At 41.3% G+C, this 15,138-nt stretch overlaps 1 protein-coding gene across 1 annotated transcript in view; it reads left to right on the forward strand.

Annotated features, from left to right (window-relative positions):
• PDSS2 (decaprenyl diphosphate synthase subunit 2) overlaps positions 1-15,138 on the forward strand; it is a 118,576-nt gene that overhangs the window by 89,088 nt on the left and 14,350 nt on the right. The window contains exons 4-6 of the mRNA XM_082277026.1: positions 522-596; positions 8,988-9,161; positions 11,238-11,369. Of these exons, the coding sequence (XP_082133152.1) occupies positions 522-596; positions 8,988-9,161; positions 11,238-11,369 (381 nt within the window). The remainder of the gene's footprint in view (positions 1-521; positions 597-8,987; positions 9,162-11,237; positions 11,370-15,138) is intronic.

Here is a 15,138-nt window from a genome sequence, read left to right on the forward strand (position 1 = left end):
GCTGAGCCTCAGGCCATGCGCTAAATACATCCACAGTGCATTCCCAGGGCACCCGAATACCAAGTGATCACGTTTGAAAGGTTACCTTTCTATGGATTCTGACTTTTCTGTATTAGCCACGAAGATTAGAATTTTAACAGCTCCCAAGGAGAGGTATTGTGAAGTATTTACTTGGCAGGAAAAAAACAAAACAAAACAAAGCCCAGATGAGGTACTGTCTCATATTCATGAACTGGGATTTATTAGTTCTGTGAATGTCCTTGTGAGAATACACTCTATAGTTCACACTGTAGGAAAAACAAGTCTTGTTTTTCATTTATATTAACTTAAAACTTTGATAGAAGAGTTACTGTAGTAGAGGTTTTAGCACAGACGTATCACAGAATATATCTCAGTAAATCCTGAAGTCTTTCACAATTAGCTTTCTTCATGGTTTATCTCTCTGGAAATCTGGCAGTAGCTTTGTTAGTCAATTTGGTGATAATTAAAGATGTAAGGCTTTTTCTCCTTTTCTTTTACAGGTTGTGGAGCTAATTTCAAGTGCTATTGGTGACTTAGTTCAAGGTATATATTATGAAAATTCAAAATCATCTGAGGTAAGAATTTCACTAGATTTATGTACCCAAGGCATTTGGTGACATTAATGTGTGACTATGGTAAATATGATGACTTTCTCACCTGTTTAAAGGGAGGGAGAGGGAGGAAGAGTTGCTAGTCCTAGTGGGTTTCAGCAGTAACATCGTTATGACACCTGTAAGCTCTGATGGAAGTTTCTAGAAATGCTCAAGGAGGAACTATTTTGTCTTTGTGGGTGCTTAATAAAGTACTATCGTGTCATTACCAGGAACTCTAGGCACACCTTACAACAGGCTTTCCAAATGCTTCCAGAGGTTCCTAGTCAAGGTTCTGTTAGAGGTATTTATTACAATGTTGTCAACATAATTAATGTTTTCATGTCAAACTTGTTGTTTCCAAGCCCAAAGAGGTTTACAGAATGCTTCTTCATGAACTTATAACATGTCCTTTCTTCTGAGTTTTGTCCTGGAGTATTAGGAGTGTAGCACTGTGTTCTTCTCCATCAGAAGTCACCGTGCACATATTTCAGAAATCAGCATGGACCAAGAAAATAGCTGCCAGTGTTTCCCAACAAATAATCTTGTTTTTCTTTAAGGGGAGTTGCAGATATTCTGTGTTATTGTCTGACAAGAACTGTAGTGAAAATTGGTCAAATTACATCTAGGTTTTTTTTATCTTTACTAGAATATTTAAGGAAATTTCTAGAGGCCATTCTTGGAGTAGGCTTGCATATTGGAGCAAAAAAGAGTTTTTTTCATTTAATATGGCTGTATCTTAACACATGCAATAAAATCAGTAGTTTAAAGTTGCCATGACTTCTGCAGGTTTTATGATAGCAAGTTTTCAGTCCCTGATGAGTAGTGTGTATATGTGAGTACCGATCTTGAAATCCACTGAAGCAGATAGATTCACTTCTAGTGGCATTGTCTCACGTGCCTTGGAGACCTGAGCCTTATGGTTCAGCAGGTGTTGTGTACTGAAATTGCAGCTCTGGTTTACTATTGCTGTGTTGTTGTATGTAGCAAAATTGATACTGTGGTAAAATCCTGTTCTCATGGGTTGCTGATACAGTAGATGCCTGCCCTGGTGCCTCTGCACCAACCAAACCAGTGGGCAAGTGGAGAGTGCCACTGGATAGCAGCATTGTGTTCTGGAGGGTGCTGCTCCCTTGGACACTCCCTGTCTCTCCTGCTCTGCAGCAGCAAAGTCATGTCACTAAAACTAAAACAAGTCACCTCGCTGAGGTGTATCCCTGTCATTTTGACTGAAACCAGTTGGGAAGGGAATGAACACGCTGCTGAGCTGAGCAAGAGCCTCCAGCAGGACAGCAGTAATGGCACACTCAGGAGCTGCCTGGGGCCCACAGCTCCCTGGGATCCATAGAGAGGACAGCATGCCTGCAGTGTCCTCTGGCACCCCTCAGGAGTGGATCCTGGGTGGAAGCATGGCAGGAGGGCAGTGCTGGGAACTTGGCAGTGCTTCTGCACCTGCTGTGTTTAACCTGTGGATAAACTGACCTCAGCTTTCAGTGTTGCTCCCAAGGATTGTGCTCACAATTATCTGTTAAAATAGATGACTTCTTTGAGACTTTTTGTAAAGAATGGTTAAAATTTTGTTTTCCATATTCCAGCAGGTTTCTAAATACAAGTAGATTGCAGGTATATTTTAAAAACGCTCACCTACTTTCTACTTTTTCATGTGTAGAAATAAAGCTTTACAGATTCATCTCAGCAATGAAACTGCATTTTATTGTAACCATGGCCCCTGTATAAATGTGAAATCTTGTGGACTTATTTGGCTTCCTGCCACTGCTGAAGATATTAATGTTTTCTTTCTTAGTCACTCTTTTTCTGTTTTCTGTTGCCTTACTGAAGCCCTCCACATGTGTGGATTGCAAGGGGAAGTGTGAGATAAACTAAGTGCAGCTGCATGACATTTACCCTGCCCTGGCCCAATTACAAATAGCAAAGACTTATTTTGTTTCAGTGACTATTTCTGCCTAAGGAGAGTGGAAAGTACACTGTACCCTTCCTAAGGGGAACCCAGTTAACTCAAAACACAATTAGTGCGGTGGCGTAATAGAGACATTTACATGACAGTATCTGAAGTTCAGCCTTTATAATGGATAGTGTGTGGCTTCTGATGAGACCTACAACAAGGTGTGGCATCTGCTTTAATTTTTTCTGTCTTGTTCTCTGAGAAATTTAGTTCCATGTTGTGCTGAGACATATCCCTACTACTCTCCTCGTGCTGTTCTGCCGAGGCAGTGTCCCATTCATGTCCTGAACATTTCTTTAGTGAAGACTGGCAAATAGACTTGTTCAGTTGTTGGTCTGTCTTATTTGTGTCCTTTGTGCATCTTTCCTCCTTTCCTAATTGCAGTTTGATTGAAAAAAGATTGTGAACTACGTGTCCCAGAGGTAAGACAAATGCTTAAATCTGCTCCACAACTAAATCTCAAATGCCAAACTTTTTTTTCTTTTTAGGAATAGGGCACACGGATGATAGCAATGGCATTTTCATTGCTGGGAATGTCTTAAATTTGGAAAAGCAGAAGGATATCTTCTCACCTTGTTTTTTTTTTTTTTCCCTGAGGCAGGAAAACTGTACTTCATATGTTAAATGTCCTTAATGCAGTTGTTTGTAGTTCTATGGTACCATAAAATAAACTACCTTAGCACTAAGATGTTTTGAACTTTGCTGGATGTCTACCTGAATGGTAGACAAAAATACAGAAATATCTCTGCAAAGTTAACTTTTCTTTTCTGAGACCCTAAGTTCATGTTTACAAAAAAAAAGTTTCAGTATTCTTCATTTGGACAGCCCAGTAGGAAAGTTGAAAGAATCATTTGACCTAACAAGACTGGCCTGATTTACTCCTGAATACATATAATGGATATAATTATCTGACAGCTCCATTACCACTTTTTTTTGGCTCTGCACAACCACATGCAATCCTACAGCTGTCCCATGTTAGTACATTCTGTTTGATCATTCTTCATCTTTTCTGCATAGGCTAGTCATTAGATCTGTGTGGAACCAGGAAAGAAAAAGCTAATATTTAACTTTCCATCATTATTTGAAGTGACAATCCAAACTATGAAGTGTAGGCTTTGACACATCCTGAAGGTTAAGGCTTGTCATTCATGTTCAAAGTAACAAACAGCTGCTGTGGTTTAAGACATTGCATTAGCAATATTAAGCTTATATTGGACTATTAGCTGGAGCTGAAAGGGTTGATGTGATAAACTATTGCAGTTTTCTGTGCTAAATCCCTTCTCAGCCCAAAATTCTGCAAGTGAAGGACATTCTTCCCAGTTCCTGTTTGCCTTTCCTAAATCTAGGTCTAATTTGGGAGTAAAAATTTCGCCTTAGTGAGTGCAAAGGTGAAAGTTGTCCAGTCTGGCCGTCAGTTGTGATCGTGGTATCTATTTTTAGCAGAAAAAACCCATTGCTCTGAGTCTCTGTTTCCAAATTTTAGGAGGCTGAAGGCTTCTAAAAGGTTTGCTAACTCAGAGAATACAGTCATATTTATAAACCCCCTCTGTTTTAATATTCCAGATCATTTAACAAATACTAATGGAGGTTACTTAATATTCCTGTCAGTTCACTGAACATGGGCAAGAGATACAAGGAAGCTCAAGGTCAAACAGCAGAACCAAGGGAGGGACTTCAGTGTATTGACTCTTCTGCTTTACCTTCCAGAATGTTCCTGTAATCTTAAAGCATGAGGGACTTTGAGGGGAAATCACTTGCTTGGGTTTTGGCGATATTTCCTTGTCTTCAGACTATCTAGCTGATGATAAATGTGCATTAGCAAAGCTCATTATAGTGTCAAAATGGAGCCATTATGTAAGACGGGACCGTTCCCAACATGTTCCACTGATGGCCAGAAGAGCTCTTAGGAATTTTTGGTGCAATTGTGTGAAAGTTGTGCATAACTAATATGTAAAACAAGTTTAAAAAAATAAATGCATTAGTAGCAAGTACTCATTGTATCAAACAGTGAATTAACAGGTATTTCTTTTAGATCACTGTAGGGTTTTTTAATGAAGATAAGTTTATTTTCTGGGAAAGGATGGGCTACATGCTGTGCCAATACTTCTTTGATGTTTTGTCCCTGGCCCTGCTTTGCGGAGTAATGTTTTGGAATACTGCACATGTTCATCAACTGGACTGCTATGAGTCTGTATTTTAAGTAAGGGATTCATTTCTAATTTTACTACAGGAGGTAAATCAAATATATTTTGAGTCATGTAAACCACCTTTTAGCAGGGCAGCAGAGCCAGAGTTTTCACTTTTTTTAAGCAAATGTTTTTGTTGCAAGGCAAAAGGAAAGGATAAAATATGGAATTTGAGTAAAGAGCATCTGTGGAAAGAATAGGAAAATGTGTTAGGGGAAAAAAAGCATAGCTAGAAAGAAGGCCAATGTTATTTATTTACTGCTTCTGTTCTTTTAAATACTAAGTTTTTCCAGAGAGATTTAAAAGTAACAGATGTGAAGAGGTATTTATCTTTATGATAAGTTTACAAACTTCGTTTTTAAAACCGGGTCTTGTTTTTCTACAGTGTCATGATAAAAGTCGTCAGTGGCTTGCTTTATTGACCCATTTGCAGACACCCTTGTTCCTCCAAAAGCAGTGAAGACGGGTATTAATAGACCAATAAAACATGCCCTGTCATGTTCAGCAAGCATGAATACATCTGCTGAAAGCTTATGTGAACCATGTGTGAAATGTTTTACAGGGTCTTGCTGCTGGTGGAGTGATTCATAGTTGCATTGGATTTTATTTATGTAAAATAGAAGTTCTTGAATTACCTAATTTAAAACTTTGAATATGCAATGTAAAATTATTTCTGTGTGTTACTGTGGATTATTTGCCCATTGAGAACTGAACTAATGTTTGATATAAGTGATTCAGACATTTGGATCATTTTGTGCAACAGCAGATGGTTAAGAAAGAGCTGCCATGGTATGCAAATAAATGAAGGGCTCCCTTACAAACTATAGCTGAAGTTTAAAGTCTCCGACTTCTGCTCCTTCTTGGTTTTGCAAATGGGTTTGTGCACTTTTAAGACATGTTTTTCATTCATATTTCCTTAATACGTTTTTGGCTGAACCTCATATAAGAATCTTCGTCGGCGTGATAAACTGAGTTACTGTAAGTGTTGCTTTTGTACTGGGGATCCTTGATATGCTCACGAAGAGCTGCCCTTCCTGATGGTTATGATTGCATATTTTGTCCTGCAATTTCATTTTCTAGAAGTTTTTTGTTTCCTGAGATGATTGTTTTAAACAGGGTTTAAATTATGGAAGTAGTTTAATAAAAAATCTCAAATAGACAATTTCTAACAAAACAGTAACTGACCTTGCCAACAGTAAAATGGGAGCACCTTCAGCTGTTCTTCATTTCCCATTGGAAATGATGATCAACAGAGCTGGATTTGGATATTTTCCCTGTACTCTCTTGCTGACATTATGTAAACTGTAACTGAAGTTGGCTGTTTTCTTCCAGTGATGGTGAGGGGTTCAGCTCTCTTCGTCCCACCACCTCCTGCCACCCTGACAGCATCAGGGGTGCTTGCAATCTGCACCCATTTCTTGGTGACAGAACTTGTGAATGAGGTCATTCTGCAGGCATTAGTTAATCGAATGTCTGAGCACTATCAACTACAACTAAAATTAATTTGACTTCAGAGAGGTTTTTATATGAGAGTCTTAGGAGTCTTTTGGGCCAGCTGATGTCCACTTTTATACACACTGCTGACAAAACAAAGCTTACAAAGCAGTGAAAATTTCTCTAGAAAGAAAGAGCTGTCAAGATGTCAGATTTTACAGCCTTTGCAATCTAGAACCAGTTTGGGTTTTCCCTTGATGTTTTTTAAATAGTGTTTAGGTCTTGTCCTACGTACCCTTGTAAGAATGTGGTGTGGTTGGTGGACACTTTATGTACAACATGAGAGTTAAGCTTGGAAAAAAATGGCATTGTTGGAAAACTTTGCTGAAGAAAGGATGTGTCTGCCTCTGTCTTAAGCAGCAGAAGCTTTAAGGGGTATGTGGTCATAAGAAGTTTTGTGATTAAAATCAGCTATATTCTGGCAAGCAAGATCATATGCTAAAGCACATCCATATGGACATAACTGCCTTGTTTTGTAGCTCAGAGACTTACAATAGTTACGTTTTTAAGATTTCAGTCTTCAAATTTGTGTTCAATTCTTGTGTGTTTTTTGAAGTTACATGCTCATTTTGGGCGCTTGAAGCTTTTGCATAATGTTCATGTAGTGGACAGTAACTTTTTCTGCCATGATTTCCAATCCTGTTAACGAAATTCATACTTGTTTAGGAATATAATTTTGTAAGAAATCATAGAATTAATTTTCTTGTGTACATTGAGTTGCAGTGACTGTTTAAGCTTCTTCAGTTCCTTCAGTTGATACTTGCTGCATTGCTCTTGCTGCTCAAAGGCTTCAGAAAGCAAACATTTTCAACTTATGGATCTTCTGAAAGATTTCTTTAACTTCAAAATTGTTTCAGGATACCTTTCTAGAGTATTTTTTTCTTATTTGGATGTAAAACCAATGATTATAAAAATCACTGCCAATTTTCAATATCATCCAGCGAATTTCAGTAAATACTGTTTTTTCACTGAGCAGATTGGTTGTTAAGGAAAAGATTGTGTTTCGTCTTCCAACAGCTCCTGATTTTAAATTTAAAATAAATTGACCTATATCTAAATGGAAAAAAAAGGGACTTGATATATGGGAAACTACTTGAATTAAATGCTCATTTTGACATTTTGCCAGTCAGGGGAATTTGCACATGCTCTGGGCTGAGTTAAGATATTAAAACAAAAATACAGAAACAGAGGAAAGTTTAGGCTTGACTTTGTAAGTTGTTATATGCATAATAGCAAACATGTGGTTTCTCTGTTCTTCACTTTCCTTGTATAACTTAATAGTATGTCTGAAAGCAAAGGTATTTTGATACAGCTCTGTGTTACTTGGCATTGCAGAATTCTCCTACTTTTTCCATTAGTCTCAAATTATCCTCTCCCTTGTAACACAGCACTTCTGGGTGATATCCATAAGGGAGGAAAATTAGAGCTGAACGGATGGATTCTATTTCATTTGTTACTGATTTCATGACAGATAATACCTTGCTAGAAAACTATAGGGTCACACAGAATTACTTCTTGCTCATTTCTAAGTAATTTAATTGACATCACTTTGAAGGAAAAGGTTTGTTGTACAAGAGGGGTTTTTATATTACTCTTTTAAAGAATATCTTTTGGCTCAGTGTATGTTACAGATTTAGCTGAACTGAGAAATTAGAAAATTTTTAACATTTTTGTGCTTTAAATTTTTTTTCTGTAGCTTCTCATTACTGATTTTATTTTTTTTCTAAGCAAAACAGCTGTGATCTTTTCTGGTTTTGGTTTTTTTCCCCCTCCTTAGAGAGTACCTGAAGGTGTGACAGTATGTAAGACAGATTAAAGTAATGTCTAGCTTTGAAGACGTGAGTGAATTAGTGGCATATTAACACCTTATGAGTCAAAGGAATGGCAGCTGAATTTGGATTTTGGGAGAAAGTATTTGATTTGTGTTAATTAAAACACTGTGGAAAGTAATCCAAATAAATACTTTAGATACAAAAGATTTTGAGACGTGTTGAGCATCTCTGACCTTACAGTCAAGGTGATAAAGTTCAGTAGATGCATCACTGAAATGCCTCTATCAGTCCCTGAGAAAGTTAATTAATCCCTGATACCCCTGACACTTCTAAATTGCAACTTTATTTATTTTTTAATACTTTCCGTCATTCCTCACCCTTAATATGGGAGCAGAAGAGGTACAAGTCCTCCCTCACAAACCTTCATTTTTTCAGTGCAGTCTATAAGAATTTTTAACACCTGTTGTAATTAGTTTTTTTCTTGACTACAAAGGAGAAATTGTAGGAACTTCTCAAGTTTGTTTGGGATTGTTGGTTCTTGGTAACTGGGAAGGGGCTGAACTTCAGGTGTACTCCAGGGTGGTCTGCTTTTTGAGTTTGTTTTGTTGTTTTGGAGTTTTGGTTGTGGGGGTTTTTCTCTCCCCAGTCCCTCATGAGGGCTATAGTTGGCTGTTAAAGTTCAGTGTGATGATACAGTCATTAAAAAAAGATTTATATTGAATCTGTTGACAGCTCCACATATTTTGTATTTTTTGAGAAGAAAATTTTGTTTGAAGCTGCCAGTATATTTATTCTGATACTTTTGTGTATTCATCCCCAAAAGAATTTATTTGGCACCATGGCACCCAGAGTTTTGTTTGTTACTTACCACACATTACTCACCTGTGCCACACTGTAACTTCTGTGAGCTGACACATGTTCAGTTTTGGTGTTTTCATGTTAGTCTTTGTTTCATTTTCAGGAGAACTGCCTTACAGATGACATCGGCATATCTAGGTGGAAGGAGCAGGTTTTCCTGTCACACAGTGCTTTGCTGGCAAAGAGCTGCCAGGCTGCAATGGAACTAGCAAAGCACAGCGTTGAGATCCAGGACATGGCATTCCAGTATGGAAAGCATATGTCTATGAGCCATAAGGTACACCTTTTCCTTTTGTTCTGGGAGCTTAAATATAGAAAGGCTTGTAAGATGTGTTGCTCGTGAGCTCTGTCATATACTGCATGACTTATGCTGTAGGCTTTGGCCAGCAGGTGAGTGTTGGGAAATTTGACTGCTGTATGGAGTGAGGATGTTTGCAGAAACTGTTGGTATGAACAGTGCTTGTGAACTACCAAAATTGCACTCCTGGCAACGGAGCTCATTACATTCAAGGCTCTGTTAACTTCCTCTAGCACATCTTTCTGCAGCGGCTTAAAACTTTACCTTCTCTGCTCCTGCATTATTCCGAAACCCACTGTCCCATTAACAGGAGTTGCAGGAGGAAACATGTCATAGGATATGTTAAATTGGAAGGGACCCACAAGGATCATCAAGTCCAACTCCTGGCCCTGCCCAGGACCATCCCCAAGAGTCACACCATGTGCCCAAGAGCATTGTCCAAATGCTTCTTAAACTCTCTCAGGCTGGTGCTGTGACCACTTCCCTGGGGAGCCTGTTCCAGTGCCCAACCACCCTCTGGGTGAAAAACCCTTTTCTAATACCCAAACTAAACCTCCCCTGGCAAAACTTGGGGCCATTCCCTCGGGTCCTGTCACTGGTCACCACAGAGAAGAGATCAGTGCCTGCCTCTCCTGTTCCCCTCACAAGGAAGTTGTAGACTGCAATGAAGTCTCCCCTCAGTCTCCCCCAGGCTGAACAGACCAAGTGCCCTCAGCTGCTCCTCGTACGGCTTCCCCTCAAGGCCCTTCACCTTTGGACACTCTCCAATAGCTTAATGTCTTTCTTACATTGTGGCACCCCAGACTGCCCCCAGCACTGGAGGTGAGGCCGCCCCAGTGCAGAGCAGAGTGGGACAATCCCCTCCCTTGCCTGGCTGGCGATGCTGTGCCTGATGCCCCCCAGGACATTGTTGGCCCTCCTGGCTGCCAGGACACTGCTGACTCATGTTCAACTTGTCATCGACCAGGAGCCCCAGGTCCCTTTCCACAGCACTGCTTTCCAGCCTCTCATTCCCCAGTCTGTACGTAATGTGTTGGGTCTTGGCTGCCACCATGCAGAGATTTGTACTGTAATGTTCAGCTGTCTGCAGCAGCATGGGCTGAGCCATATCCCCTCTGAATAACCTGCTGTGGAGGGAACTTCCATAGAGGGCAGCTGGAAGATAAGGAGGGTGGGCAGGAGCAGCCGGCGCCTCTACAGCACTAGGATTTCCTGGACAAGGTCTCTGACCTCCCCTAGAAGACTTTCAGTCTGCAGCTAGAGTTAGTCCAGAGGAAAACACAGATCTGCTTCTGCTGTATTGCACCACTTGTGAGGTTAGATGTAGCTTGAGACAGGCAGACAGACGTCCCATCTGCTTCAGCTGAGTTGATTTATGCTGTTTCTAGTTCCTGCAGGAGAAGGAAGTGGTTTTATAAAGCACAGTTTTACTGCCACAGAAATGCCACTATATGCTATTACTAGGTACAATTCTACCAGTAAATTACTTCAAGTGCAGTTATCTCCTTAATATTTTGTGTATGCTTTAATATTAATATATTCACCATTGACACATAGTTGTGTATTGAGGATTGCATAATTTTCATAGAAAGCTCCTAGCTATATAGCATTTGCTGTGTCAGAAGGAAGGTCATACTGTGTCCACTTCCTCAGGTACTGAAAAGTAGAATGTAGTACCCTGCACAGATGAAAACCTGATCTTCTTCCCACCAAAGACTGGATCATTCTCTCCTTCATATTTTTTTCTGTTTCTTGCCACTCTGCAGTCTCCTACCTAGCTGTGTCCCATGGCTTGCCCAGCTCTGCAAGGTGTCCTTTATCTGTGTCTTTGCAGACTCTCTACATGCTTCTCTTTACCACATCTTTCCACCACTGCTTTGCTTTCAACATCTTTCTATTCCTCCCCCAAACTTGAAAAAGTGCAACCAGAGTACAAGTGTCAGAGTAGGAAGTGATAAGTAGGTGTAGAATCAGGATGTGGACCTCAGTTTGAGGGGTGGGTGGATACATATAGACTGTTCCTGGGAACTGAATGGGTGTGTTCTTCTTTTTCAGCTACATTCAGACCTGCAGCCATTTGTTAAAGAAAGTTCTACTGACACCATGGCCTTCAGTTTGAATTCTGCTCCTGCAATCCTTCATCAGGAATTCCTTGGAAGGGAGGCATGGCTTAAGCAGATTAGAGAGGTAAATTAAAGCACCGTTTAGAATTTCCTGGTTTTGCCATTTGTTTATCACTTCCTATCTATACTTTCAATCTGCAAAGAAACTTAGAAATTAACAAAAGGTTTACCTATGCTCTCCAGTGCTTAATATCTCTTTCATCCACGCTTTCAACAAGGGGAAATTTAGGGACCTGACAGTCAAGCTCTGTCAGACTTTTGTATGTCAGTGTAACAGGCAGGTTCATTTGCGTGGAGCATATGTGTGTTCCTCTGCGCTGCTTGTGCAGTCCCACGTCTTAGCGTAAAGCTACTTTCGCTGGCAGTGTAAAGCAGAGAACTTCAGCCATCACAGTGGTTGAGAGGTAGGCACACATTTCCTTTGCCAACATGATGCTGGGAGTAATAATTTTCAATGGAAGGGGAAAGATCTGTGGGACTTGGCTTTCTGACCACCACAAAATAGATCTAGCTCTCTGATACTACTCTTCATTCTCTTATTTAGCTGTTTTTTTTTCCTCTAATTTTTACATGAGGAAGGCAATAAGAATAAAATAACTATGTGGTAACTGTCTTGTACCACAGCAGGATTCAGGTCCATGAATAGCTTCCTGGGTATTGCTGAAGCACAAATAGATAACTGTAAAAGACAGCAAGAAGCGAAAGGGGGAGGGAGAAGCACCAAAATGGCCAAAATTAAGCATTCTGTTGAGTTCCTGCATCAGTTGGACATGTTTTGTCTGTCTAAACAACAGTGATGACTGCCATTTGGAAATTCATGCCTGTTGTTATACAGTTTGTTAGAAAGGCTGCTGCCTTCAATAAGAAGCTGGCTCTGTGCAAGCATATTCATTCAAGATGTGCTTGCCGATGGTTCCTTTCCTTGCTGGTTTGAAAGCAGGAATCAGGTACAGGATGTGGAGTCTAAACCTCTGCCTAGTTCTGCGTTCTAACCTGCCTTCACATACTGCAAACAAGAGGTGTGGTCTCTTCAGCTGTGAAATTTTGGGAGGTGTATGCAGAATCTACAGTATCAGAGTGGTATGGAATGGGGGGGAAATCTTAAAATAAAGCAAAGCTATTGTCACTTTGAAATTAGGGACTGGTAGCTGAGTAGTTCATAGTTCCTAATCACTGGTAGTGCCTGATGAGGAATTTTGGAATTCAGCAGTAACAAAAGAAGGCTTATATACAAGTCGAATGTAAATGGATTTGGATTATTGCAACTGGAGAATAATGGCATTTCCACAGCACAGTGTATAAAAGCTTTGAAACCATTTCCCATCTGCAGAATCTAGAGGAGGTTGCAGGACTCCAGGAGTGCCGTCTGTCTACTTACTAAATTTTCATACCAAAAATGGGCATTATAGAAACAATGAAGCAGTTCTCGGTGAAGGGGGTGGGGGTGCCAAGTGACATGTACTACGCAAAAGTATTTGCTATCTACTAGTACTATTGTACTTCATACATTTATTTTTATACATACACATATATACTTTATACATGGTATTTACCGTGCTACCACTACTACCAACTACAATGTGGAACACCTAGTCCAGGAGCCTTTCTTGACTTGTGTTGGTTTAGAAAGGAAGATTATCTTTGATTAACTACAAGCTCTTTGAGATATCATCCACAGTCACATTCACTATGTATTCAGTGTAGGCCAAGCACTCAAACCAGAAACTTTCTCATGTTGGCAGTGCCCATAAGGGTACACTCATAAGCCACCCTCTCGTGCAATGTAATTTCATAGAGTCACAGAATGCCAGGTTGGAAGAGACCTTCAAGATCACTGAGTCCAACCCATGTCCTAGCACCACCTCAGCTAAACCATGGCACTGAGTGCCACATCTGATCTTTTTTTAAACACATCCAGGGATGGTGACTCCACCACCTCCCCAGGCAGACGATTCCGGTTCTTTATCACTCTTTCAGTAAAAAACTTTTTCCTAACATCCAGCCTAAATTTCCCTTGGCACAGCTTAAGACTGTGTCCTCTTGTTCTGTCAGTTGTTGGCTGGAAAAGGAGACCAACCCCCACCTGACCACAGCCACCTTTCAGGGAGTTGTAGAGAGTGAAAAGGTCACCTCTGAGTCTCCTTTTCTCCAGGCTAAACAACCCCAGCTCCCTCAGTCGTTCCTCACAGGGTTTGTGTTCCAAGCCCCTCACCAGCCTTGCTGCCCTCCTTTGGACAAGTTCAAGTGTCTCAACGTCCTTCTTGAGCTGAGGGGCCCAGAACTGGACACAGTACTTGAGGTGTGGCCTCACCAGTGGCTGAGTACAAGGGAAGAATAACTTCCCTCGTCCTGCTGGTCACACAGTTTTTGATACCAGGATGCCATTGGCCTTCTTGGCCACCAGGGCACACTGCTGGCTCATGGTCTGTTGGCTGTTGACCAGTACCCCCAGGTCCCTTTCTGCCTGGGCACTGTCCAGCCACACTGTCCCCAGCCTATAGCGTTGCAGGGGGTTATTGTGGCCAAAATGCAGGACTGGGCACCTGGACTTGTTAAACTTCATCCTATTGGACTCTGCCCATCCATCCAACTGTTCCAGGTCTCTCTGCAAAGCTCTCCTACCTTCCAGTAGATCGACACATGCTCCCAGCTTGGTGTCATCCACAAATTTACTAATGAAAGACTCAATACCCTCATCCATGTCATCAATGAAAATATTGAACAGAACTGGTCCCAGTACAGACCCCTGAGGGACACCACTGGTCACTGGCCGCCAGCTGGATGCAGCACCATTCACCAGCACTCTCTGGGCCCGGCCATCCAGCCAGTTCTTAACCCAGCAAAGAGTGCACCTGTCCAAGCCATGGGCTGCCAGCTTTTCCAGGAGTTCACTGTGGGAGACTGTCAAAGGCTTTGCTGAAGTCCAAATAGACAACATCCACAGCCTTTCCCACATCCACCAGGTGGGTCACCTGGTCATAAAAGGAGATCAGGTTGGTCAGACACGACCTGCCCCTCCTAAACCCATGCTGGCTGGGTCTGATCCCCCGGCCATCCTGTAGTGATGGCACTCAATATAAACTGCTCCATTACCTTGCTGGGTACTGAGGTCAGACTGACTGGCCTATAATTTCCAGGATCCTCTTTCCTACCCTTCTTGTGGATGGGCATCACACTGGCCAGCTTCCAGTCATCTGGAGCCTCACCAGTGAGCCAGGACTGTTGGTAAATGATGGAGAGTGGCTTTGCAAGCTCATCTGCCAGCTCCCTCATCACCCTGGGATGGATCCCATCTGGTCCCACAGATTTATGAACATCCAAGCGGCTCAGCAGTTCTCTGACTGTCTCCTCCTGGATAACGGGGGACCATCCTGCTCCCTGACACCATCTACCAGCCCAGGAGGACAGTTGTCCTGAGGACAAACCATCTTTCTGAAAAAGACCATGGCAAAGAAGGCGTTAAACACCTCCATCTTATCCCCATCTGCAGTCACTGAATTCCCTCCCACGTCTGGTAGAGAACCAAGGTTGTTCTTGCCCTTCCTTTTGCTGTTAATGTATTTGTAAAAACATTTTTTATTATCCTTCACAAAAGTTGCCAAATTAAGTTCTAACTGAGCTTCAGCCTCTCCAATTTTTTTTCTACATGCCTTAACAACCCCCTTAAATACTTCCTGAGATACCTGACCCTCCTTCCAAAGATGATACATCCTCTTTTTATTCCTTAGTTCCTTCAAAAGCTCCTTGCCCGTCCAGGCTGGACATTTGCCTCGTCGACTCATCTTTCAGCACACAGGGACAGTCTGTTCCTGTGCCCTCAAGATCTCTGTTTT

Source organism: Coloeus monedula, assembly GCF_965178545.1.
Source record: "Coloeus monedula genome assembly, chromosome: 2".
Lineage (NCBI taxonomy): Eukaryota > Metazoa > Chordata > Aves > Passeriformes > Corvidae > Coloeus > Coloeus monedula.